The sequence below is a fragment of the Crocodylus siamensis genome, chromosome 11 (assembly GCF_052110815.1).
Source record: "Crocodylus siamensis isolate JL-2025a chromosome 11, ASM5211081v1, whole genome shotgun sequence".
NCBI lineage: Eukaryota > Metazoa > Chordata > Crocodylia > Crocodylidae > Crocodylus > Crocodylus siamensis.
Window position 1 is genome coordinate 10,163,626 of NC_143405.1, and position 27,165 is coordinate 10,190,790.

The following is a 27,165-nucleotide window of genomic DNA, read 5'->3' on the forward strand; positions in this document are numbered from 1 at the left end:
TCAATTTTCTTAAGTTTAATAGTTTTATCATAGCACCTTTTTGATTTTTAAGTTATGCGTTAAAAATGGAACTCAAATACTGATTTAAAAATGCTTACTGAAATATTCCATTGATGACTGCACCTCATATAAATAGATTACACAAAAATATAAAAACAGCAACGCATTTGGGGCTAAAATTATTATAGAACAACAATTATTTACTTTTTTTCAGAACAGCTGCTTCTCCTCCACATATTCCAGAGCAGACCTTGTTTCAGCAATGTGCAAGTTGGCTTAGAGGATAGAAATCAAATGTCTCAGACTCTCATCAACCAATTTAGGACCCAAGCCTGCATTTCATACATGCTCAGAACTCCCAGTGTGTTCAAACTGGGGCAATTCCTCAAGGCCCATTCAAGTTAATAAGACTCATCCCACTGACTTCAAATGGCTTTGCTCAGTCTCTGGGATGGGAATGCAGGATCAGGCAATCAGAGTAAGTAGAGTGGAAGCATTAATACACACAAACATGCACATCAAGCTTAAGATACAGGATGAGACCAAGTTCATGAATCAAGGCAAGACATCTTAAAGTAGTTTCATTGTTTCCCCAGTATAAAATTGCTTATATAAAAAACACAAACACAGCCATGTAGACAACCAGGAGACAATCCACTTGAAGTATGGATCCCAGGCACTTAATGATCACTTTATTGGGTTCACATTTCTACTGGTGGCATTATCTCCTGATAGCTCATTGTTCAATTTTATCAGCACAGGATGTGAGAATTAAAAACAAACAAACATGATCTCCACATAAGAAAACAATTTAAGATAGAAAGAGTGGAAAGGAAGGGATGAGGCCCTTGTAAAAAATTTATAAAGTACCCAAAACATGACAAGTGGAAAAGCTGGCCAGAATAGATACAAGACATGCAAACACTTGGATAGAAATTTAACAGACTAAAAAAAAATTAAATAATAATAAAAAAAAGTGTTCCCCACCTCATGCTTCATGTTTTGGGGCATGGCTTCTGAGGTAATACTCTCCACTTTTGAAAACTACTATGGATGCCCCTACCTCACCTTCCTGGCATATGACACTTCAGCTCCATCTCACACAAGCAATGAGATGACGACGACGACGACACCTCCCTACAAAGACTCTGAAATCCCAGCAACTTCTCTAGAAGAGATATGGCTTTGAAATAGGGCTCCTTCTGCAGCTCTCAAAAGCAAAGGGGCAGGGAGGAAACTCTTATGGAGGGGATCGAGAACGGATAGGGGAGCTCAGTAAGGCACTTTCCCCAAAGACGTTGGCATAAGAGGATTTGAGGAACTGGACATAGTTCTGCATGCTGCGGTTAGTGCTCTCGGACTGCTCCAGGTGATCCTTTAAGTCTTGCAGACGGCTTTCGTACCGGCGCTCTGCCTGCACGAAGAGGCACAAGACAGAGATGAAGGACAGAGACTTTTTCCCATTGTGTTCATTTTAAGCTTAGTTCTTGCAATCACCTGGATTGCTGGGAAGTATGTAACAGCTTGCAACAGACACCATAAGGTATTACAAACAAACAAACCCCCAAAACCAACCCCCTATTGTTCATTTACTCAATTCTAATTTCAGTAACCAACTTGTGACCAATCCACAAGACAGCAGGCAATCAGAACATATTTCCAGGCCCTCTCACACATTTAACACCAGCTTGTTTGTAGCAAGTCCCAAATCACCAGTAAATAAGCAAAAAAGAGAATCTGGCCCTGTATGTTTGATTTAGACCAGAGACAGGCAGTTATTTCGGGCTGAGGGCCACATACTGAGTTTCGGCCATGGAGGGCCGCAGGACAGGCAGCCAGGGGCAGATGATTATTAATTTTCTAAATTTTTTAGGGGCTCCGTAGACCAGATAGAATGGCCTGGTGGGCTGCATCCAGCCTGCAGGCTGCATTTTGCCCACCCCTAATTTAGATGGTCTGCACCTTGAGGAAGAAACCATGTTCCTTCGTGTTTCGTACATCACCATGCATGCCAATTGTGTTTAATCCCCACCCGAGACACAGATTCATAGCAGTGAAGTTACTGTGCATTTCTTTTCAGCAAAATTATAGGATTTCACGCTCCTACCATTAAAAAGATGCTGATAATGTATCATTCCCCCTTCAGAAACTCACATCATCTTTGCTCCGACGCAACTGATTCAAATCAGTTTTTGTCCTGCTCAGCTGGGTCTCCAAATCCAACATCTTGGACTGGGCTGTCCTCTCTCTTGATGCTGCTCGCTCCCTTGTTTGTTCTACCTACAAGTATTAGCAAGGCAATGACATTCATTTTGGCAAGCAGGACGTCTGTACGAGTTGGTTTTCTCCTCAGAGAACCAAACAAATTCTTATCTGCCAGAGTCACTAACAGGAAGGAGTGACAGAAGTCTGGCATTTTCCCTTTTCTTTTTGTCTTCTAGAGACAAGAGCCCAGATTTCTGCTCAGGCCAATGGTTCACAAAGTCCTCAGATTCAAGGCACCCCTTGAGAAATGCCAGCTCTTAGTTTTCACTCATTTTTTGACTACAGATAAAAAAGTAGATGAATTCTTCTGTTACAAAGAACTCAGGAAGACCACAACAAGTCAGAATGTTTTTGACACTATGGATTCCTGTGTGAAAAGTCTGGATTTATCTTGTGAATCGCATTTACACAGCCAACAGTGCTAACAGTGTACTCTGCAGCACCCCTGAATGGATCTCAAGGCACCACAGGGTGCCACAGCACCATGGCTGAAAAATCACTAGCTTAAGTATTTAATTCCCATTGTCATGAACAGCATTTTAATTTTTGCTTTCTACTGGAAATAAAGCAACAGGAAGTAAAATTAGGAAATTTTACTTGGTGATGGACTGATGGGGAAACAACTTTCAACAGCAGTAGCATGCAGACCTTGCCTGGTATAGGAGGAGAGCAGCCATGAAAAGTTGATTAAAACATAAGAAGTTACTAACTTGTCTCTTGGCATCTTCAAGAGCCATCTCCAGTTGACGTGCCAAGGAGTTGCACTCTCGTGTTTTCTCCTCCAGGCGCAGTTGAGACTGATGGATAGACTCCTCTCTTTTTGCTATGACTTGAAGGAATTCTATATTCTGTGCACTGGTTGTCTCTAGTTTCCTGGATTCAGACAGGAAAGTAAAGAACTGTATTCATTTTTTAACACATTTTTTCAGTATGACTGTCTGTCAAGTAACCAGCTGCTCAGAAGCCAGATTATTTTACATCTTTCTCTACAGGTTTGAGATCCTGACCTTGAAAGGGAATTCTACCATTTACTTCTCACCCCAAAGAATTTCAAGGCAGAAGGGCACGTAGGGACATACTGAGAACATTCATGGATCTGTCCTTGCCACAACTTCATCAATAAAAAGATTATCAGAAACATTAAGACACAGAAAGCTAAGAACTGCTATCGCAGATCACAGTAGTGGCTGATTCACCTAATCCACCATCTAATTCAGGTCTCCTGTCTCCTAATTGTCAGTGACAGATGCTTTTGAGAGATGTGCAAAAAACTATAGTGAGCAATTATCAATTGCTGCCTCAGACCGACTTAAAAAACATCCTCCTTTATGAAACATGGGTGTGGACCAAGCCCCTTTGCTTTTATGATTTTTCTGACATCTCATGTCTGCAGATGGCTTCAGCGTGGCCTACAGAGGATTCCACTGAGTATTTCCTCTTAAGATTTCATAACACACTGCAGGACTGAGGGTTCAGTAAAGATGCAGACTTATTAAGAGCCAACCTGAACCTTCTTTGACTACATACAAATAATCTAATTTATCCTATGTTCAAGTGTGCATTTGGTATTTCCATTTTGCAATAGGGAGCAACAAATAGCAGAGCAAAGGATGCACTCAGAGTATTTTCAAACTTGCTACAGCAAGCAAATACTAAAAAAGCTCAAAAAGAAACAATAATGAGATGAGGGGAAGAGCAAGGAAGTAACCCAGCTTCCAAATACACCTAGCATTTCTAGCTTCTGGATACTTAAACAAGTTTAAGTTTTTGCTATTCTCCCATCTCTTATAAATGTTCTTCTAGGAACAGTCCTGGTCAAATAAAATGACAATCAGGCAAGCCAACTGCTATCAATGCCTGAAAAAGGGATAGGTGGTCACCAGGGAAGGGGAAGAGGCAGAGGCAGGCAGAGTCAGCATATCAGCCATGTGTTTTCTAACCTCTCCAGCTCCTCCACCTTCAGGATCAGCTGCTTGTTCTCTTCCTGGGCTGATTGGTACTTCTCCCTTGTCATATCCATTTTGTCTCCTTGGAGTTCAATCTAAAATGACAAAAGAGACCTTGTGTAGGACATCACACCCCCAAGAGCAGCCACAAAAATTAGGTGCTGCTCTCAGGCATGAGGTAATGCACAGACATAAACATTCAATTCATGGTTCTGGAGCCCTGAAGGGAATTGAGAAAACAGTATGGGGAGAAGCAAAGAAGTTCACTCCAATTTCTGGTTTGTCCAGCTATGTTTAAACATCATGAAAGATTTCTTCCACATCACGTGACTGGCCAGGTGACAAAGTGCTTGCTAGCAGAGCAGCCACCTGTAAGCACAGCGAAGCATGCAGATTAGAAACAGCCTTATCTGCAAGCCCAAGCCCATTAAGAACTCAGAACATTAAATATTGAGAGTTGCATAGGATTACTGAAGCAAAGCATGCCACCCTGCAGAGACAGTTCACAGCCCCCTTTGGCCTGGCTGCAGAAGTTCTGGTTCTCTGTACCATTATGCCATCTGCACATTCCCTGTAGGAAAAGGAAGCAGGGGACAAGAAAAGGTAAAGGCACTAAAGAGTTAATGAGTGGACAACTAAGTGACAAAGGCAGTTAGGATATTGGAGGAAACAGAAGCACTTGTAGGCACACAGGAATGCTGCCCATGCTGCTCTTCAAGACCCAACAGAAGTTCTACACTAAGTAGTTCAAAAGCTCTGATATAGCAAGGACTATGCCCAGCCAGATTATCTTCCTAGACAAAGGCATGTCACACATCTTTATTTTGCAGCGCACACGTTTTAATGATTTCAAAAAGAGACAAGAACAGAGACAAAGTCTGAACCTTCTTGTGACTAGAAACTCATCTTGGATCTCGACTCATCTTGAATCTCGACTTGAAGGTCGTCCTTTTTGCCAGTCCCTTACCCGCTGACGAAGATCTGTAATCATGGCAGACAGATCCATGTTCTTTTTCTCATAACTTTGGAGCTGAATCTGACATTCTGCCAACTTCGTCTCTGTTATCTTCAGGATCTCGGGTAGCTTCTCCAGTTCAACAAGCTGGGTGTGGAACTGCTTACGAGCCTACGGCAGGGAGAGGAATAGAAGTGCAGAGTTGTCTGACACAGGCACACACTAGGCATTTTTTGGGGAAGCCCAGCGAACAAACTGAGACATCAGTGCCATTTTTCAGTAATAAGAGTACTTCAGATCCCTGGCCAGTGATGAGAATCTAAGCCCTACAGAAGTGTCACCATAATGAGGATGCCTCCTTCTATTCATTGAGGCATTCTTTTAGTTTTGGGGATTCCTTACTCCGTGTGAATGACTCAGAAAACCTGAGAGGCCCGAGTAGTACTAGAAGTACCAAGTACTTTTCAAGAAATAAATTCTATGATAGACACCGATGCTCAGGATACATACTGCAGAGTCCATTACTCTGAACACCACCCTCTCCAGGTAAGGCCAGGCCCTCTGGCAACATACACTCCTCAGGCCAATGCTACATTAGATGACAAAGGCCCCTACACTGACATTCAGAAAGCTAAATTAATCTTTCATAATGAGCAACTAATTTGTACATCCACTCACCCTTGATTTTGAAAGGGGGAGGAAAGGGAGGCACACTTATTTAGAGAACACCAGTTTTTCACCACACCTAAAGAGGGATGGAGCCCTGAGGGGAGTGCCATGTATCAATTTAACATCCCAAATTATCTGTTAGAGGACTAATTACCATCTCAATCTCTCTATTCATTTCATCCTTTAGTGTCTTGTTTTCTTTGTCACAGAGTTCAAGTTTAGCAGTCACTTCATCAGCTTCCATTCGGGTCTTCAGCACCTGGACACAGAGAGAATTAGCATGCATAACCACAGGGTTTCCAAGTATACAGTGCTATGAACTGGACCCAATTACAATTGCTCAAGATCCAGTCACACGATTCTCATGAACCAAAAAACTGGTTTTATCCCAAGCTCTGCAGCTTCTTCCACTATTTTTTCAGAACTTCTCCCTCTCTGCTTTGCTTCTCTACCACGATAATACCACCATAAAAGGAGGCAAAGAACTAGCCTTATCACTTGGAAGGATTACAGAAGGTACAGTAAGGATTACATATTTTGCTTTTACATCTGTTTCCACTGAGAAACTGGGGGAGTAAAAATAATTCATATTAATCCTAGACAGCTCCATGCATGGATCAAGATCTTCCCACACAGTTTCTGCTCAGAGCATAAACAGGGCTATGCTGAGTAAGGCAACACTTTCAAATCCAGAGCATGACAATGGCAGCCTGCAACTTGCCATTTGAAAACAAAACAAAACACACAACAAAAAACTATAAAGCATTTATGTAAATAGATATCAGGTCTTCATAACTATAGTAAGACTCAAAGCTGGAATGGGGCATCATTCAGTAGCAGGCAAAAAGAATTAAGGTATGAAAGAAAAAGAAACCAAAAACACATGACAGCAAGGAAAGAAAAAGGCGTGCATGAAGGGAGGGGAAGATGGAGGAGTGAACAAAATACCTGAGACTTATAGGTTTCAATCAGCCCTTCGTAGTTCCTGAGAGACGTCTTGAGGTGCTGCACCTCCAGATGTGCTTGGTTCAGTTTTTCCTCCATTGGGAACATACTAGCCTGGAGTGAGAAGACATCTTTTCAAGAGGCAGTGCTTGGAGAAGGACAAATTGCTCTAATCCTAATCTCTGGGGGCAGAGTCTACATGAACTAAAGGATAACGTTTTCTGCTGGCATATACTGGAAGGGCCCCTTAACATCAGTGGAAATTCATTGCCTTCCCAACTATTCTACTCTGTTGTAAATTAAAATACTTTTACATTAACTGCAGTCACTGGACTAGGGTCACGCTCTGTTTGAACTGAAACTTTTGTGGGAATACTCATGCCGATTACCTACCACATAAATGGATAGTTACCAGAGGAAACAGCAAATGCCTGGAAAAGAATTGCAGGAATCTTGCCATTCTGGAAGCTGCAGTTCAAATCTCCAGCATTAGGAGATGTTGAAGGGGAAGAGTAGCAAATGCTTTGCTGGAATGGTTTACATAGGATGGATCTTGCTGTGGCCTAGAGGTACAGACCAGATGACCTCAAGGTCCTTCCCAGCCCTACTGTTGCATGGTTCGAGGCTCATCTCTGATGCCAAACAAAATAACTGAAGGATAGAAAGGACTATTTGAACCCCTGCCCAACCTTTTCTCTCCAATTTTAATCTACCACATCTAGCCAAGGGATGAGAAAATGAATGGTAGATATAATCAATCCAGTTACATTCAGCACAACTAGGTGTGACATCAATTGGGCACAAAGGGGATAAATTCCTTTCTCTATCCAGAGGGGAAACAGCAATTCATGCTCATTTCTCCCATCTCATTCCAGGATCACTAGTGTTTCATCTTCACAACAGGCAGATTCTGACCTTCAGCCTTTCATTCTCCATTTTGAATGATGTTGCCTCCGTGGCTTGTCGGTGCAGTTTCTCTACCAGAGCATCCCTGTCTTCCCGCATTTTGTCCTCAATGGCGCTCTGCTGCTCCAACAATTCTGTAATACGGCTGCCATGCAAAGGTCAAACTAACCATTAAAGGACACGGGGTTCACTCACTCACTCTACCCATTGGCTGGCTATAGAAATGTCAGGCTGGTTGTTTCAAAGGCAAACAGGCTAATACAATCCATCTCTGGTTCCCTCCAGTTCATCTGTTACCCAAGGGAAAACTATATGCAATAATACTGGTAACATTTGATACGCCCTTCTGCCCCCCCAGAAATCAGCATTAAGTCATGCTACTTTGCCTTTTCATTCAAGCATCTCAAAGTGACTTACACGAAGTAGTTGCACTTGTTTGTGTATTTTACAGAACAGCTAGCAGGCACAGGAATTAAGCAATTCATGAATCAGTAAATTAAGGTGGCAGCCAGGAGTAGGAATCTGGTCTTTCTTGGCCTTCAAATCCTTGCTCAAGCCACTACAAGCCACTACAGATGCTGCGCCTTCAGCTTTTACATAAACAGTTTTATACCCTATCTTAAAGGCTTGACAAGTCCATCTGTGAACTGTTCCTCATGCTCTGTCCTTGCTGGCTCCCTACACAGAGGTTTTACCTGTTCAGCATGACTATCTCCACCTCCAGGTCCGTTTTGTCCTTTACCACTTTGTTATAGCGGCTCCTCCACGACTCCAAAGTAGACAGTGCCTCGGCAACATAACTGTCCTATCAAACAAAAATGAGGTGGGATGAGAGGAACAAAACAGTCAGAAGGTCAGGGGGAACACTGGTATGCAGAGGGCGCACACCAGGGAGGGAGATGAGTGTGAACACCTCAGACTGTACTCAGGCTCACCTGCAATATTTGTATACCTTTCCTTTCCTTTTCCTCATACCTTTCCTTTCCTGATCCTTACCAAATGTCATTTCTTCAACACCGTAAGTATCAAGGGAAACATAGGCATCCTTTTTGAAGACTGAATCCAACATTCAGAAAAGCAAAGCAAAACTAAAACTCTGCAAGTGACTGTGGAATCCCAAATCTCTAAAGAAAACCCTTTTGTGAGTTTCAAGGATTTTTCATGTTCTTTTCTGCTTTGTCCTACTCCTCTTTTTCTGCCTTGTTCTTTTTTCATATAGCTTTCAATTTCTCTCTCTCCAGGGCCATGTCTAGTTTTGTCAAACTTCTATTCCCTGGTCTCAACACCTCCAATTTGTATTTGCATGAAATAAAATTTCCATTTTCATTTCTACTTCCTCTTCTGCCACTTTCCTTTACTACCATAATTACATTCATGATTTCAAGCTAAGTTACAGATACTAAAGCTTAAAAAATTTAGCGTGCTTAAAAAAGGCCCTGCCTGTCAGCTTAAAAAAGGCCCTGCCAGCTCTAGTCTATTCTCCTTTACTCTGCAAAAGCAGATGATCAGATTTGCTAATTTACTACATGATCTAAATTTAAACACGTAAGAAGTGACAGTAAGTACTGACAGCAAAGAAATCTGGTTGTTCTGAAGCATATAGCAAATGGACTGAGGCCATGGTACACACATAAAACTCATTAGATAAAAGCAGTCCCTCACCCTGGGGCTGGTATCAGAAGTCAACAATTTGCTTCTGCACACGCTCACATACACTCTCAAGGAGGGATTCTTTCCTTCCTCCTCGTGACCAACTACCTTTTCTGCTAGCTGGATGTTCAGTTGTTCAGCATATTCTTCACTGCGCTCTGCTCGCTCCTTCTGTGCACGTATGGCTTTCTTCAGGGCCTCTTTATCACGTTCTGCCTTCTGCTTCAGCTCTTTCAGTTGTTCCATGATATGTTCCACCTCCGCCTTATGCTGAGTTCCATTGCGCTCCAAGTTCTGGAAGTGGGGAGAAAAACACAAACCCCACAAAAAGGGCACATGATATGTGGAATACCCTGCAGAGCAACTCATCGCCCACCTGCAAATAGGGGGACAAGTCATCAAGGAACATGGTCCAGAGGGGAGGTACTGTAATTCTACTTCAGTCTACTCTAACACTATGCACCTAATACTTCCAAGTGATGAGATAAAACAAGCTTGAAAACAGCTCACACTCATGCATAAAAAGAGGGATAGGAAAGAGGAGGGGAAAAGGCTGTGACGCTGTACTTTCAGTCCTAATGTATTACATTGCATTGCTGTATGCATAAACAGAGTATTCTTCCTTCATGATTTTTTCCTCTCATGGTGTTAGTACATGCAAAGGGCAGAGATTTCATTTTCATTCTCAGTTAACAAGGGGAGCACCACATGCACCACTCTACATCAAGGAGGAATATACTTCCTCGTTAATTAGCATGGGGGTAGAGGGGGGGCACTCTGAGGTGCTCTGGGTTAGAGTAAAAGGCAGTCCAGGGGAGAGAGACTTAACGGTGGGAGTCTACTATAGACCTCCCAACCAGGGAGAAGAGCTCGACCTGGAATTCTTAGGTCAGCTTACAGAGGCAGTGAGGGCTAAGGATGTGGTCATCATGGGGGACCTAAACTTCCCAGACATCTGCTGGGAGGAGCAGTCAGCCAAGTCTGATCGCTCACGTCGGTTCTTAGCCAGACTGCAGGACCTCCATCTAACCCAGGAGGTGCACAGCCCCACCAGGGGAGACGCCTTGTTGGACCTAGTGCTGGCCACGGGTGATGACCTGGTGAGGGGGCTGCGGGTGATGGGCCACCTGGGAGACAGTGATCATCGCTTGCTGGAATTCACCATCCAGCGTAAGGTGGCAAAGGGCTGCAGCAAGGCAACAGCCCTAGACTTTAGGAGGGCTGACTTCAACAAGCTAAGGAGGATAGTTGGGGAAGCGCTGAGGACCCAGAGGGGAAGGGAATCAGATGTCGAAGGTGAGTGGTTGCTCCTTAAGGAGACGATCCTCCATGCCCAAAGGGAGGTAATCCCAACAAGGGTCAAAGGGAGCAGGAGGGCACATAAACCCCCATGGCTCACTAAGAGCATCCGGGAATGTCTCCTTGCTAAAAGGGAGGCATATACCCAATGGAGAGATGGGGTCATCGCCAAGAAGGACTATGTTATAGTCGCCCGAGGATGTAGGGGGGCAGTCAGGAGGGCCAAGGCAGAGTTGGAGATAGGACTAGCTTCCCGGATTAAGGACAATAAGAAGTCCTTCTTCAAATACATAGGGGGTAAAAAGAGGGTCCCGGGTAATGTGGGGCCCCTGCAGGACACGATGGGCAACTTAGTCATCACGCCAGATGACAAAGCTAACATATTTAACGATTTCTTTGCCTCTGTCTTCCTAAGTAGGGACCAGTTCAGCCACCTCCCTGCTGGGCCCCCCTCGGGCCCCGAGAGAGACACGCCTGGGCCAAGGGTTAGCGAGGAGTTAGTTAGGGTACTTCTGGAGAAGCTGGACGTGTTCAAGTCCGCTGGTCCGGACGATCTTCACCCTAGGGTTCTACAGGAACTGGCTGAGGTCATTGCGGGACCCCTGGCACGGCTCTATGAGCACTCGTGGTGCTCTGGCGAGGTGCCGGAGGACTGGAAGAGGGCCAATGTGGTCCCTATCTTCAAAAAGGGAAAAAAAGAGGACCCGGGAAATTACAGGCCAGTTAGTCTGACCTCAATCCCGGGTAAGCTCTTTGAAAAAATTATCCTGGCACACATCCAGGAGGGCCTTGCGGGGGAATGCATGCTCAGGGGCAACCAACATGGGTTTATCAGTGGCAGGTCTTGTCAGACCAACCTGGTGGCCTTTTACGATCAGGTCACCAAATCATTAGACGCAGGGGTTGCTGTGGATGTAGTCTTTTTGGACTTCCGGAAGGCTTTCGACACTGTCTCTCACCCTGTCCTCATCAAAAAGCTGAGAGACTGTGGTGTCGATGCCCACACGGTCAAATGGGTCGCCAACTGGTTGGAGGGCCGCACCCAGAGGGTGGTAGTGGATGGGTTCTTCTCGACCTGGAAGGATGTGGGCAGTGGGGTTCCGCAGGGCTCGGTCCTCGGGCCTGCACTGTTCAACATCTTCATCAGTGACTTGGATGAGGGGGTAGAAAGCACCCTGTTCAAGTTTGCTGATGACACTAAGATGTGGGGGGATGTGGGTGCACTAGAAGGGTGCAATAGGCTACAAGCTGACCTTGACAGGTTGCAACGGTGGGCGGATGAGAATAGGATGGGGTTTAACACTGATAAGTGCAAGGTGTTGCACATGGGGAGGAAGAACCGGCACCACACTTACAGGTTGGGGAACTCTCCTCTTGCCAGCACGGAGACGGAAAAGGATCTTGGAGTCGTCATTGACTCCACGATGAACATGGGCCGGCAGTGTGGGGAGGCAGTCAAGAAGGCCAATCGTACCCTATCATGCATCCACAGATGCATCTCGAGCAGGTCCAGGGAGGTGATCCTCCCCCTCTATGCGGCACTGGTCAGGCCGCAGCTGGAGTACTGCGTCCAGTTCTGGGCGCCACACTTCAAGAGGGACGTGGACAATATGGAAAGAGTTCAGAGGAGGGCCACTCGTATGATCAGGGGTCAGCAGGGCAGGCCTTATGAGGATAGGCTACGGGACCTGAACCTGTTTAGCCTCCACAAGAGAAGGCTAAGGGGGGACCTTGTGGCCTGCTACAAACTGGTCAGGGGGGATCAGCAGGTATTGGGGGAGTCCCTGTTCCCCCGTGCGCTGCCAGGAGTGACCAGGAATAACGGTCACAAACTGGCGGAGGGTAAGTTTAGATTAGATATTAGGAGGCGCTACTTCACAGTCAGGGTGGCTAGGGCCTGGAACCAGCTTCCAGGGGAAGTGGTGCAGGCTCCGAGCCTGGGGATTTTTAAAAGGAAGTTAGATGAGCACCTTGCCGGGGTCATCTGACCCCGGTGCTCTTTCCTGCTAAGGCAGGGGGTCGGACTAGATGATCTACCTAGGTCCCTTCCGACTCTAGCTACTATGAAACTATGAAACTATGAAACTATGCCAAGAATAAGCAAAGGTGGAAGTTAATTGTTTGGTTCTGAATTTTTCTACATTAAAAGGCAAAGGCCTGAATGTGAAACTGGTTTGGGTAAGTATCATTTCACTTCCCCTCTAGTCTGACTTTGGGGCCAATATTCTTTGCTATCGCCAGAAAGGTTTTAGAAGAACTCTTCTGCTTTGCAAGAGTACTCCTACTTCATGTAGTAACCTTCATTCCTAACAGCTGCTCAAGACATACCCAGTCTTCCAAACTTTCAGTTTTCCTAGGAAGACTTCCTTTTCCTTGATGTGCATCTCCCTTGGTTCATATCTACATATAACCTCATTGCTCAATAAAATAAAAGCCTTTCCAGATGTCTAAATTTATGGAAATGGTTACACAAGCAAGGTAAATCCTTCGTGCCAAAAGTTTTTTCCAGACAGCTAAGAAAGACTTTTCCTTCTTTTCCAATTCTGTTTAAGCAAGAGTCATCTTTTTAAACATCCTTCAACCACCTACTTCGTATTTCACTTAAAGAAACTTCTAATGAAAAAGTAGTCAACTTAAGCCTGTGATTTTACTTCACATGTGAGAAAACAAAAGTTTAGCTATTACCTACAATTATGGAAGAAAATGTGTGTAGCAATGATATAACTGTCACGAGTTGATACATGTCATTTACTGGATAAGCATAGCATAGGCAATCATGCTTACACACTGAATTCAGATGATCAGTATAAAGCACAACTGGGGAATGGTGAAACAAAACCAAGTCACACCACACCTACCCGGATCTGGACAGCCAGACGGTTATTCTCAGCTTCTTTATTTCGCAGCTGTGCCTGTAAATGGCCTCTCATAGCTTCCATAGATTTGGACAGTTCACACGCTGTCTTCGCTTGGTCCTAAACAGAAAAGAGTTTCCCCACCCCCGTAAGCTATGGAAACAGACAGGGCATTTCCCACCATACATCAGTTCAGGGCTCTGCTTTGCTAAACAGCTAAAACAGGAAATACTGGTAAGAATACTTAAGACATCCATTTTCTTGGTTGTGGGAACAGAAGCCAGCCACCTCAGTCAAAATAGGCCACGTTAGTTAGTGGGTAACAGCTCTGAACAGAGACCAGAGGGGAGGCCAGGAAACAACTTACACAGGTTTGGCTTTGAGGTACAAGAATAAATGTTAACACAAGAACAAAGCAGCCCTCAAGATCCCTAAGCCAAGTGTTATGCACTGAGATCTTGATGAAGGGTACCGTTTTCTGCTTCATTTCCACAAGCCCTGCTTTTCCTCCCTCTTATGCCCTCGCTTCCAGCTCTTTTTCCAAAACACATTCAGAGTTCCTCCCCATCACCACATTTGACCACCATGCAAGAACTTTCTCTAGACCAAAATACCCCTTTGCCTCCATTGCCCATTGTCTTCTCTGCTTCCTAAGCAGGGGAGAGGACTGGATTTGAAATTGGGGGAGGCAGGGTATAATGGGACCACAGGAGAAGGAAAACTGTTGGGGCCCAAAGGACCTACTTAAGACTTGCTACAGGCTTGTCTCTGCCTTGGTACAATTTAAGACCCCACCAAGCAAAGTGCCCTAAGAAATGCTTAGGGAGAAACTCTAGGAAACAGCCTGTCCCGAAGTGGCATCTGTCATTCATGTGCATTGCCTAAAACCTTTATGATGGGCACTTAATACAGTGAAAAACAAATCCAAAACTGTGAGTGGAAACAAGGAAGATGTCTGTAAGGTTTCTTAAACAAGCAGGACCCACAATATCTTAAATTAATAGTTCCCTTAGATTCCAGACCCACAAAATTTGCTGTTCCAAGACTATTTGAAGAGGAGTTAGAAGAGAAAAGGGAAACTACCTTTTCTGCCTGAATCTGAATGATAAGAGCATCCACCTCCTTCTCTTTCTCCTGTAGCTTCATCTTAAGTTGCTGGAAAACAAGGGAAGGAGGAGGGAAAAAAAGACACATTGATCACAAGAAACAACAGGATTGTTGCCAACACAGTAAGGAAGGGAAATAACTGCATCCCTCTTCAAGTCTGAGCTACACAACTCTCTATTTCCATCATCCCCGGTAGCAATACCAGCTTGCATTCCACAGGCGGAAGGCTCTAGTGGAAAGACAAGTGCTCAGTACATGTTTGCTATAATAAAAGGGGGTGTCTAAGAATGGCAATTAAGAAGTGGGGCTTTGTTTTGTTAGATGCTGACTAAGCCAGTGGCGTTCAACTTTTTGGTGCCACAGGCTGAATGGTGTGGGACTGGCCCGCAGGCCGGATCAGGGCCCTGCCCCATCTCCACTCAGCCCCATACTGCAGAATTGGGTCTGGCAACACCTCCAGCTAAACCCCGTGTGCCCAGATTGGCTCCGAACCACTTCCACATGCTAATCTAGTATGCTAACTGACCCATGGGGCTTTCTACTGGTCTGGAAATCTGGCAGTAGGAAAGTGGCAACTGCTGCAACCACTCCCCTGCCACCAAATTTTTAGACTTGTGGGGACCTCTGCAAGCTGGATGGTATGGCTCCATGGACAGGATCTGGCCCATGGGCTGAGGAAATTCTGCCCCAGACAGAATAAGCTTTATGACTTCCCTGATGCAGATATTATTTTCCCGATTTACCTAACAGTCTGGCCATATTACCCTTGCTTGCCTCTAGAGGCAACTGGGTTACTCTGAGAATAAGAACTGAAGGACTAAACCCTAAATCGTTTCTTGAATTTTTAACATTTTGCACCAGCAGGCATCAACAAGGTAACTGGTGCTTATTCTTGCCACATGAAGCAAAGATATTAAAAACCTAGAAAACCTAATTATTGTTCATCTGCTATAACTGTACTGTTGCTGTGTCAGAAACAAAGTTGTGTTTTACACATGGGTCTGAAGGATGCCGTCCAAAACTGAACACTGTACAACTTATGAAAGACAATCCTCTCTAAAACATGGAGGGTTGTTAGTCCTCAAACATCTCTAAGCCCAGTGAGAGGCCAATGCAGTCTTCATCAGTTGAAAAGGTATCTTTATAGCACCTCTCACCACACCAGGCACCGTATCTTGAAGAACAAACAAGCAGTCTTCAAAAGTGCTTGGATTCTGTAAAGCTCTATTTCTCCACTCTGTTTAAAGTTTTTTGGTCCACATTACCGCTTTCTCTGCATCCGAGTCAGCCAGCCTCTTCAGCAGCACCCCTTGCTGTTCCAACAACTTCTGTGCATCTTTCTACAAATGAATCAACAAAGAAGCTTGTATGGAATCTGCCCCAAGAGAATCTGCCTTCTAAGACAAATCCAAGATCTACATAGGTTCTTTAAGAAGGTTCTGGGAAAAATATCTACTTCCCAACACTAAAAATCAACCCTGCTGAGAACACTGCTACCTTTTTAGTACTAGCCAACAATGTCATTTCCCTGCCCCCAAAATTTCTGTCTTAGAAAGCCCTTATTCCCTCTCCTTTAACCTAGTCAAAGAAGTACTGAAGCGTACAACGATGATTAAAGTTATTTAAAGGACACACATGGCATTAAACAGTTCCTTTAATGGAATCATGAGTGGCTGAGAAAACTGCCCCAGGACTGTTCAATTTGTACTGCTTTGTGCAAGGCCAAACTTCTCTAAGCAGTACTGCTCTTGCAGCTTGTCTAGCATTTACAGAGCCCTTAACATCTTGACACTACTCGTCAAACATTAGAGGCTGCACTGGAGATCTCTCACGCACAGGTATAATTGCTTAACATGACAGACTGACTTGACTGTGCTGCCAGAAGCCCCAAGAGAAGACACCATTATAATAGTACATAATTGCTTTTATCTATATAACGCGTTTCATTTCATAGGCTGGGGAATGGTTCTGTTATACCAATAAAAGCTCTGCTTTGCCAACGGAGCTGAGTCTTCATTAAAAGGGTTTGGTCACCCTTAGCATAACCAATAAAGCACTCCTGGTGCAGACACTTGCCTAAGCATCACAACATCCCTATGGGGAAGAGGTTACCCCTATTTTCAGAGCAGAAAATGGAGGCAGGAGGAGGTAAAGAGGTCACAAAGCATATCAGAAGCAAAGAGATGAGCAGAAGTCACTCCAACCTCCAGTCTCTGACCCCTAGACCCTTTCTGCCCATACAGCCCCTGCTCACCTCCCGGTTGTGCTGCTCTCTAAGGAGCTCTCGGAGCGTCCGGTTGGTTTCTTCAAAAGTGCTCAGTTTCTGTAGCAGCAGTTCCTTTTGTCTCGTCAGTGTGTTAATATCCGAGCTAGTCATGTGCTTCTCCTAAGAAACAGACATGGTTATGTTGTGCTGCAGCACAAATTCTAGTACCTGGAAAGAAGGTACCAGAAGGACTATACAAAACACTTGAAGCACAGTAAAACAGCCTGATTGTGTGGCATTAGCAAAAAGGAAATCTGCAGGATGTTGGCAGTGAACTCCCATATGTAAACTCGAGTGGCTTCAGATCTCACCTAGTCTGGGTTTTAGATCATGGAACATGTGAGGTACTGTCAGACACATTGGCAAGGAAAAGCAAGGAGGCTTTTTTTGTTTAACCACCAAACCAGTGATTCCGTAACCGCTACAGCATAGGAACAGTGAAGCAACAATGTAGCAAAGTGAACTAATGCCACTACATACATTTTTGAGTCTCCCAATTGTGTCTTTCAGTGCATGAATCTGTTTGGCTGCTGCAGCTCCATCCATTTCTGTCTCGACTAACTTGGATAGCAAACACTCCTTCTCGTGCTGCAAGTGTCTCTTCTGCAGTCTGCAAAAACAATACAGCCATCAGAAAAAGGAGAGCCCCATGCAGCTAAGGATGGCAACAAAAAAAAGAAAAGAAAAAAAAAAGAAAATGTGTACAGCTTAAAGAAAGCATTGTATTGGGATTTCTGCTCCAAGTGAAAATGAGTAAAACCCACTTAACAAAAGAGTAAAAGGTGGTTGCTACACAAATACTTAACATTCATTACTTTTAATTGCCAAAGTTAGGTTGGGATAGGAAGCAATAAATCCTTTACAATCCTTCCACTCTTCAGAGAAATTAAAGTGGACAAATCTGTGAGTTATTGCAAAGCAATCCACATTCTAAGCCCTAAACCACAATACTATAATTTCTCCCCAGATACTTGTGCCAGTCAATGGTAACAGCTGAACAGAGAAGAGGACATCAATGCCCACAATTAAACCAACAAAAAACCCTTCAAAGAGAAAAAGGAAGGAAGTGGCTCATAAAAATCTTCCCAAGCCTTAGACATTCTGAAAATTTCAGGTTTTGTTTTGTTTTTTTTTAACTGCAGCATTGGGGACAGGGCGAGAGGTCACACCACCTAACATACATGTCTTGCCATTTTCCACTCAGCAGAATGCAAGGAGAACACAGCATCTTGGAAGCAAGTACTATGTCAGCAATACAAGAGATTTTCTACTACCACAAGGAGATGCCAAGGCAAAAACTGGAGAAAGAGGACAGTGCTGCATTGTTAAACTGAAAGCAGGTAAGAACACATACGTCTCAAAGAGACTCCTGAGCTGCTGAGCCCTGTCCTTAGCCACCACAGGAAACATCATGTATTCCTACCCTTAAGCCCATCTCCACCACTTAATTCACACAAGACAACCATATACCCTCTAGTTTCCATCCAAGTTTATTCATGTGTTCTTATGTCAACATGGCCCCTCAACAAAAATGGCATCCTTTTGGACATTCACTCCTCTGGTGTATTAACAGACTGTAACCACATCTTCCCCCAGATAAGAGACTACGACGTCAACTTATCTGAGGATGGGCAAAGAAGAATGGCAATTCTGCAGTGTCCCTGGCAAAACTGTTAGCCAAAGTCCAACCAGGAAACATTGTGTCTAAAAGGATACTTAGGACTGGAAAAGACCTCTGAGCCCCCTGCACTGCTCTGCAAATACTATTCTGTTGTGTGAGCACAAGGGAGTTAAAGCTACTTTACACAGTAAGATCTTTCTCTTCCTTCATGCGCTCAATATTACGTCGGAGCAGTGTATTTTCATGTTCTGTCTCCACCAGCTCTTGAGTGACCTCATCTAGCTCTTCCTTCTGCTCCTCAAGGAGACGCTTTGTCACTAGCCTCTGTTCTTCCTGTTTCTGCACCTTTGCCTAAGGAAAGAATATTTATGCAGAGCTTCAAATGACATTTATGCAGGTGATTTTACAGAGGTATACTCGGTTCATATCCCTCCCCACCACACCAGCAATGCACAGCAGCTGTGAAACTGTCAGGTGGTGCCGCTATACACTGTTGAAAAACATGAAAGGCTAACTTGAAGATAATTAAGGCGGCTGACCATGAACTTAAGTTGTAATTTAGCCAGTGCTTCAGGCCTAATAATTTCACTCAGAAGAACAGACAGTAGAGGCCATCTGACTAACTGGAAGTTTAAAACTTGTAACACGAATGAGGTTGTGTGTTAAGACTGAACTGCTTAAATATACCCCAAATTCAGTCTGGTTACATCCCATATATCTTCTACCTTACTGCATTTGGCTTAGAGGACTGCTACTTCTTTAAACCAGATGACTGACTCGGTCAGATTTTATAGCATAGATAAGTGTTTGCACTTATCTATGCTATAAAAAAAAAAATCGTGCAAGTCAATAGCTAAGAATTAACTCAACTAAGAGCCCTATATTTGTTCACAGACTTTTCTTGAAATCATGATGCTCTGTAACTGCAAAAGAACAGCAATTTGGATCATTTCCACTTAACATCAAGGTAAGCTGAAAGAAAGGGAAAGGTCCATGCTGATAGGGAACCCTGGCACTCCTACAGATCTGCATTTTTTTAAATTCTGCATTTGACTCTTAAGGGGGAGTTATTAAAATGTGTAATCTAAATGGTCCTCCAGTACAAGAGAATGTCGTGTCACTGAAATGTGAAGTCTGGTTGTCAGCCAGGAAGAGCGTAATTGTTAAAGAAGAAAAATCTCTGAGAATGGGACAGTATTTTAAGATGACACTTTCACCTTTGGGGATGACAATACCTTATAGATTTTAGGCTCTCGTGGGAGTGAAACGGAGGCAAAACATTAATCTGTGGCAAAAAATAGTATGAAATCCATAACAGACCTTATCATTACTAAAATTCCTCATTCAGTCTGTAGTTGAGAACTAACAACTGAACTTAATGAAAGCCACCTCATTAGCAGATTTCTCTAGTGCAGTGGTTTTCAACCTGTGGGCTTCCTTTTAACCTTAGGCTATGTCCAAGAAGTCTGCAAAAAATAACTATGATCATTCAAAAAAAACCTCTGTGAATACCCACACTTACAATTCAAAAGTGTCCACATCTCCATTCAAAATTTCTTAGGGGTCCATAAATGCAAGAAGTTAAAAACCACTGCTTTAGTGCAAGAAGCCCAATAAGTAGTTCAGCCCTTCTCCACTCTATTTAGACTGGTCCCTGAAAGCTAGGTATTAGATGGGCTGCACTTTTCCCCTTTCATCAGTTGCATTTTTCATGGTTGCACTTCTGCCCTGTATTACAGTCTTTATCTTCTTCTTACCAAGTTCCCTTCTCCTTCAGTCTTACTCTGCCTCATCTGCAAGCCCCTGCAAACATCTCAGGGTCCTTAGCATGGCTCTCTCACCTCATTCTTAAGTGTTCCCACTACATTCATCAGGCTATCGATCCTCTTCTCATATTTGTTCATTTTGCTGTGGATGGCATCCTCCTCATCTGTGGAGAGGTCACTCAGACGCAGCACTGAGAGCAATTTTTCTGAGTCTGGAGGTGTTATTTCCAGGCGATGTGTTGGTCCCTGGCGAGGAAGTGATAACGGAGAGCATTTTTAAAGGAGCATTTTAACATCAATGCTTCCAAAACCAATATAGAGACTATGAGGCATCTCTCAAAAAAGTCTAAGGAAGAAAAAACTACAGGAGTCCTATAAATGTCAAATCTCAAAGGCTAGTAATAATGAAAAATAAGCCAGCCTTTATCCACCAAAACAGCATGTACAGGAATTAGCCTGATAGTCTAGTAAGGATGGGGGAGTTAAAAAAAAATTAGGAGATCAAGTTCCAAGTCAACAACAGATGGGAATACAAGCAACAGTTCATTCAATCCCAATAGGAAAGGCAGCAATACCCACTGCTTCCTAATAACCTCCCTGTACTTAATACAAGGCAAGGCCTTTTAGATGAGGGGAAATGAAAAAGAATGGGGAATTTATTTGTCTTTGGAAGTTTAGGGGTTATCAGGAAATAAAGGGGCAGATAGCAATATAAAAAATAGGCACAACATGAGTTCCAAGGTCAGACTCTTTATAAATAAAATTCCAATAGCCAAGAATGATTAAAATGACTGTCAGGTGGCAGCAGAAATCTCAAACAGCTCCCTCCACCCTAAGGCTACTCCTTCCCTCTCCTAATCTCTGTTTAATGTTACAATCCATGTGCCCGAAAAGAAAGTCCACTCAGCCATACCTCCCACTTGTAGGTGGACTCCCGGACAGATGTTTTGCCTGGGGGCATCCAGGGGACCTTAGTTTTCACACGGACGCTTCGGCGCATGTTCACAGTATCCCCTTTCATTTTCTGCTTGTGTTTTTGCTGAAGAAAAAGAAAGAGAAAAAAAAAAGAAGGTAAACCATGTAAGACTTTTTGTAATCAATTACACTTTCAATACTGGAAAAGTTAACAGATACATTCATACAATAATACCACAGAATGCTCCACATGGTACATCAGATCAGAGAGCAGTTGTTGACAGCTCGAAGTAAGGCAGTGCCAAGCACAAAAAATGGTTATTGCTTAGATCACAGAGTACATAGCCAGAATGAAAGCATTCTTGCTATTTGTCAGCCAGGGCTTTTATGACATCACTTGTAGCTCTGCTTTTATGATGCAAGGAGAGCTTTGGCTACAATATGAAAAAATGATCTGGTTGCTCTCTCACACTTTGGGGAGTTAGCTTGCTTGAAAAATATTACAAAGCCTTAAGTGAAAACCTCCTCTCATTTCTCCCCTTCAGGCATGTTTTAAATTGCATTCAAGATGAGTGCTTTAAAATATAGCACCTTGGAGGCTGGACATAACTTGAAATGAATCAAACTGGGTCTGATGGCCGTAGCTCGGGGTGGGCAAAATGCGGCTCACAGGCCGGATGCAGCCTGCCAGGCCATTCTATCCAGCCCATGGGGCCCCCAAAAAATTTACAAAATATTTATCTGCCCCTGGCTGCTTGTCAAAACTCAGTAAGTGGCCTTCTGCCCAAAATAACTGCCTGCCCCTGCTGTAGCTGAATCAAGACAGCTGAGCTACAGAAAGTGTTCCAAGGAGGAAGAGCACATGAAAGATGATCCAAGACCTTACACCAAACCTTAAATGACAACTACAGAGAAAACACAGAGCAAAAAGTCATCTTCAAGCATTAAGCCCTCTTCCAAATAAGCTTCAGGGAAAGCCTTGGAAGAGCCAAGGAGAAGATATTGCCAAAATACTATGTTAGGTACCAACACCAGCAAGTCAGTTGTATGCAAAAGTACTAAAAGAGCCTCCTTGCCAATACCCAGGAGAAAAACTTTCACCAGATCAGAGAAAGCTGTCTGTGTGCCCAAAGATGGATTTGAATCTAGATTTTTTTTAGTATCTTTCAATTAATCTGATCCAGGTGAAATTTTAAATGCCTGATAAATTCTCTCTCCACCAGCCTTTTCATCAAGCAAAGAGATGGGCAGAGATCTGGCAAGTCTGTCAAAAATTTCAGTGCAAAAAAAAAAAAGCTCAATTTTGTCAGGATCTGCATCCAGAAGCAGCATACTGCCCCAATGGCCAATACCAATTTGCCATACCAATGGCCATGCCCATTTGATTCAGCATGAAAGTCTTCAGCAAAGAATGGTGATAGGCTACCTAACAGCTAAAGAGTGTGGGTGTTTTTCAAGCTCCTGGTTCTGCCACAATTGATTGGGGCGTTCAGTCACCCACTTAACATCTCTTTACATCTGTAAAATAGATGGGCTCTTACCTGTCTCATGATGTGGGGAGAGGAGATTTGAAGTTTAGATATTTGTAAAATGTTTCAGAATGAGGGAAAAAGGCACCAAGGAGGAAAAAGGGGTTGTCACGCAACTATACCCTTACATATAGCAAGCACACAGAAAATGTATAAGGTCAGTCTAGTTATAAGATTTCTTAAGCATCACTTAAAATTCACAGTGAAATGAATGCAGCAAGTCTTATTTTTCTAATCTACTATCTATACATTCAAGCATCAAGTGACAGAAACAGACCTTGAAGATTCAGTGGTGCTTCTTGGACTTTTCAATTTCCTGGCCAGTAGCCCTAACAAACACCAACTGCACACTCCTACCTGGCTTTTTGCCGGTGTTGTTTTCTGACCCTTTTTTATATGGACATGGACAGGGGTGTTTTCATCCACATGAACGTGCAAAGGGGGAGATGAGGAGCGGTTCTTCATTGTTCTTCTTCAAACGGGAAAGGGCAATACAATGAAAGGAAACCTGTGAATAAGGAAACTGGAAATAACAACAATTCCTTGCACCCCAGACAAGCTGGACAATTGTCTCTAGTCACTTGTCAGACAGCTTCAACTGCTGCAGTGGGTCAAGGTATGCAAGTCACAGTCTGAGCTTCCTTTCAGTGGCACCTGCTGTTCTGGATTACATGCAGCCCTGGTGTAAGAACACGAAGAGTAACTCCATTGGTTTCTATTTAACAAATGGACAATTCTAGCCATTCATTTGTACTGAGTGTGGGTAGTACAGATAGTGCAACAATAGAGTTGGACTGGTAGAGGATGTCTGTAAGAGTCAGTGGAGTTTGAAGTCTTAGAGCATGCCTACAAACTAGGGGTGCACCAATAGAGATTTTGGGGGCCAATACCAATAGCCAATTTTTAAGAGGCATATCAGCCAATACTGATCTGATTTCCAATACAGCTGAGTGCAGCTGGTAAGTCTGTTGTGGTGAAGAGGGGAGGGAAGGGGCCTGGAAGGGGCAGATCAAGACTCCTACAGTGAGGGAAGAGTAGGGCTGGAGCAAGCACTGCCCAGCCAGGGTGGGGCAGGGAGCAGGATAGAGCTGCAGCTCATCTGGGGAGCACAGAGTGGGGGCTCCCACTGCTACATGCACCCCACAATGGCACGAGGTAGGGGGCATATGTGCCCCCAGGTCTGCACAGGGTGTGAGTGGGGTGGGCTGCACTGCACTGCAACTGCAGGCTGGGGGGGTGCCAAGCTCTTCCTGGTGGGGGGGCCAGGCTGTGCTCAGGGTGGGCAGCAGCGGCATTGGGAGAGGGCTACAGGGGGAGCAGCAGCCTCCCCCCCAAATTTGCTGTAGCCCCCAACCATAGCCCCTTCTCTCAGTGCCACTGCCCCGAGCGCAGCCCCAACCCAACCCCCCCCATGCACCAGGAAGAGCCTGGTGCCACCCCTGGCTCTAGCCCATAGTTGCAGCCCACCCCACCTGTGCCCCATAAAGACCCAGGGGCACATGCCCCCCCCACCCTCCTCATGCCCTCCCAGGGTGTGCAGTGACAGAAGCCCCTCCCCCTCTCCCTGGACAAGCCTCTGCTCTGTCCCATGCCTTGCCCACCCTGGCTGGGCAGCACTTGCCCCATCCCCTGCCCCCTTCCTCCCTCCGCGCAGGGGCCTTGATCTGCCCCCCACTCCTCTTCCACTACACCAGACTGCACACAGCTCTCCAAGCTGCCGGGCTGCACTCCTCACCACCTACATGCTGTGCTGTGGCTGCACACATGCAAAGGCATTTATCAACCAAACCATCAGCCACATCAAGCCGATTTCCGATGCACTCAGTTTTCTTTATATCAGTGCCAATCTGATACTGGACTGATGTATCTGTGCAACTCTACTACAAACCAAGTGCTCTGGTTAGTACCACCACTTGATTTTCTGAGCAGAGTTCGGAACTAGCCTATTAATTTACCAACCTAAAGAATTTAGGGACATGAAGAGAAGCTCACTAAGTCCCTAATCCTGCAAACTTTAACATATGCACTTAACTTGAAGTCAATAGAATAATTCACAATTCATGGCTTTAAGCACATAGGAAGTTTGCAGAATTACAGCTTCAGTTTGTCTCTTCAGACTTCTACTACAAAGTAAAGACACATTTCTGGATTAAATATGGATCCAGCACAAAAGAGCAGCACATGGAAACACAGTTTTAAATTAATTAACCTTTGAGGTAATTTCTTACTTTATAAAAGTGTGCCTTCAAAACCAAAGCAGTAGCACAATTAGCTCAAGTATGACATAAAAAAAGGCTTATATCCTCCCAGCCCAAATTACTTACAGTCACTATCAAGTCTTCAGCTCCTGGTGACACTTTTCTTCGTGTTGAGACTGAAATTATCTCGTTTTTGCTGGATGAGGGATACCTGACAGTAGATTTAGGAAGTGGGTTACTAACAGAAAAGTGTCCAATTAGAAGACAACACATAAGCCGAGCATGTTAAAACCATTATGTCTAAACATCCTTTGAAAAATAAAAAGCAAAATTTAAGAAATTAAAATAAACAACATGATCTTCAGGAACAAGCCTCTAATATCAAGCTATGCCATATATGATTTACCCCACAATACATAGTAAGATTCCCAACTCTGGAGAGTGGATTTTTCCATCCCATTCAGCAAGTTACAGCCATACTTGCACAAACTGTTGTATGAAGTAATAGGTACAGGTTATGTTTTTTGGCTGTTACCGATGATTTTGGTGATGGCAATGATTTTGGTGATTAATACATTAATTTTGTATTACCATGTTCAGTAATTAGTTTGAAGCTCAAGACAACGTCTGTCTTGACCATCTTATCACCCAAGTAGGTGCATTTTGTTAATTTTCTTTGTCATTAAGGAAAGCCTGGAATTCAATGACAAATTGAAGCAGCCAGCTGTCAACTGAAGCAGGTTTGCAAAGCTAGAGATAACAAGGCAATTTAATTCTTCCTGTTGGGGCAGTAAGTGTAACTCATTAACAGTTTAAGTTACTTGCTACAGAAAAGTAGCAAATTTACCACTGAAGCATCCACAAGGTACAATGCATTTTTAGGGCATTGAATCAGGTTTCTGTAGCACACTTATGCTAAGTGAGGTCATTCTCTACATTTTTCTAGCTAATTCTTTGACTTTACAGTTGTTCTCAGAACTTGCATGACAACCTTCTGCCTTGTGGGGCTGACAGGCAACCGCTCCCTCCCCGCCAGGCCTGTGTGTATGCATGCACGCTCACACTTCCCCCAAAACCAGGATCTCTTCAAGTATTTTTCAGCTTGTATTTTATTCAGCACAAAGGATGCCTAACAGAATTTTACAGAAATAAAGAAAGACTCGGGGATAGTTGTTAACACAGCAAACAAAAAACAGTGGTGGTCGAGCAACGTATCTGCCCAGCGCTGACACACGAAGCAAATCACTGTTACGAATATTTCAGCTCTCATTTTAAGGAGGCTTTGTTTTTTTTCAGACTTAATCATGAGGTTGGTATGAAAAAAAGGGGAAGAAACATCTCACCCAATGAGTGTCTCTCAGGGCGACAGAGAGGAAAAAAAAAAAGCAAACCCACAAAACAGGTTTGGCCAAATCAGAGGAAAACAGCAACTTTGCGAGAGTGAGATGATTTCCCGGGCTGGAAAAGGGACCTCGCAGCTTCTCCTGGCGAACAAGTCTGCCATTGCAGCTGGGCTCCTCTGCTTGTTATTTTTTTTTTTGGTGGGGAGGGAACCCCGTTAGGGGGCAAGAAGCCTTCATAGACCGGGGAGACCTTGGGGAGACTTTGGGAGGGGCTGAAAGGGAGCAGGGCGATGCAGCCCCGACTTGCACTCTCGCTGCAAGAGCCGACTGCCCGGACGTGCGAGCGCGCCGGGACCTGACCTGCCCTGCCCTGCCCTGCCCTGCCCTGCCCTGCCCCGCCCCGCCCCGCGGAGTCCCCTCAGCACACCCAGCCCCCACCCCACAGCTCGGGAGGCGCCTTCTCCCGCCCCGTGGGCCAGGGCTACGCGTGGGCACAGGAGCTCGCGAGGCGACGGACCCCCGAACCCCCTCACCACGCCGCGCCAAGCCTGTCCCGCAGCCGCCGCCTCAAGATCTCGTCGAAGGTGGCGCCATGGAGGCCGCCCGGCCGGGCCCGGGGCGGGGGCGGGGGGCAGCGGCAGGCGCCGGACCCGCCGCAGCAGCAGGGCGAAGAACCGCTGCAGCCGCTGAACTTCCGGGTCCGCTTCCGGGACGCAGCCCGGCGCTCCCCCATTGGGCGGTTCAAACCCCGCGTGACCCCCGCTCTCCGCCGCGATTAGCCCCGCGGGCCGCGTGGGGGGGGGGGGGCGAGGCCGTGTCACAAGAGCCCGCCCCTTTGGGAGCGGCCCGTCGCTATGGAAACGCGAGGCGGGCGGGATTGGACAGCGGCGGGGGCTCCTCCTTCCCAGTCTTCCCACGAGGCTGAAGTGG

At 44.8% G+C, this 27,165-nt stretch overlaps 1 protein-coding gene across 4 annotated transcripts; it reads right to left on the reverse strand.

The window, feature by feature from the left end:
• ODF2 (outer dense fiber of sperm tails 2) lies at positions 1-26,983 on the reverse strand. 4 transcript variants are annotated; one of them, XM_090022673.1, is made up of 21 exons: positions 26,769-26,820; positions 25,019-25,103; positions 23,052-23,202; positions 21,164-21,289; positions 20,326-20,496; positions 18,669-18,835; positions 17,344-17,473; positions 16,852-16,983; positions 15,863-15,937; positions 14,574-14,645; positions 13,494-13,610; positions 9,445-9,630; positions 8,382-8,491; positions 7,696-7,831; positions 6,784-6,894; positions 5,990-6,094; positions 5,179-5,337; positions 4,206-4,306; positions 2,976-3,138; positions 2,155-2,280; positions 1-1,414 (listed from the first exon to the last, which is right to left on the reverse strand). In XM_090022673.1, the coding sequence occupies exons 3-21, from the start codon at positions 23,157-23,159 to the stop codon at positions 1,241-1,243; spliced, it is 2,469 nt and encodes an 822-aa protein (XP_089878799.1). In that variant the 5' UTR covers positions 23,160-23,202; positions 25,019-25,103; positions 26,769-26,820; the 3' UTR covers positions 1-1,240. The 4 variants fall into 4 exon arrangements, with proteins under 4 accessions (XP_089878799.1, XP_089878798.1, XP_089878800.1 ...); XM_090022672.1 differs by lacking the exon at positions 23,052-23,202 and having other exon boundaries at positions 26,769-26,983; XM_090022674.1 differs by lacking the exon at positions 26,769-26,820 and having other exon boundaries at positions 23,052-23,217.
• Between the last annotated feature and the right edge of the window lie 182 nt (positions 26,984-27,165).

Bases quoted from the DNA above. Each gene is read 5' to 3' on its own strand.
- ODF2 (XM_090022672.1), bottom strand. From the start codon at position 26,968: ATGGGGGAGCGCCGGGCTGCGTCCCGGAAGCGGACCCGGAAGTTCAGC. The intron at 8,492-9,444 runs GTAGTTGGTCAC...TTTGTTTGATAG, and splicing joins ACATCCAGCTAGCAGAAAAG to GACAGTTATGTTGCCGAGGC. The intron at 5,338-5,989 runs GTAATTAGTCCT...TCCCTGCCGTAG, and splicing joins TGAATAGAGAGATTGAGATG to GCTCGTAAGCAGTTCCACAC.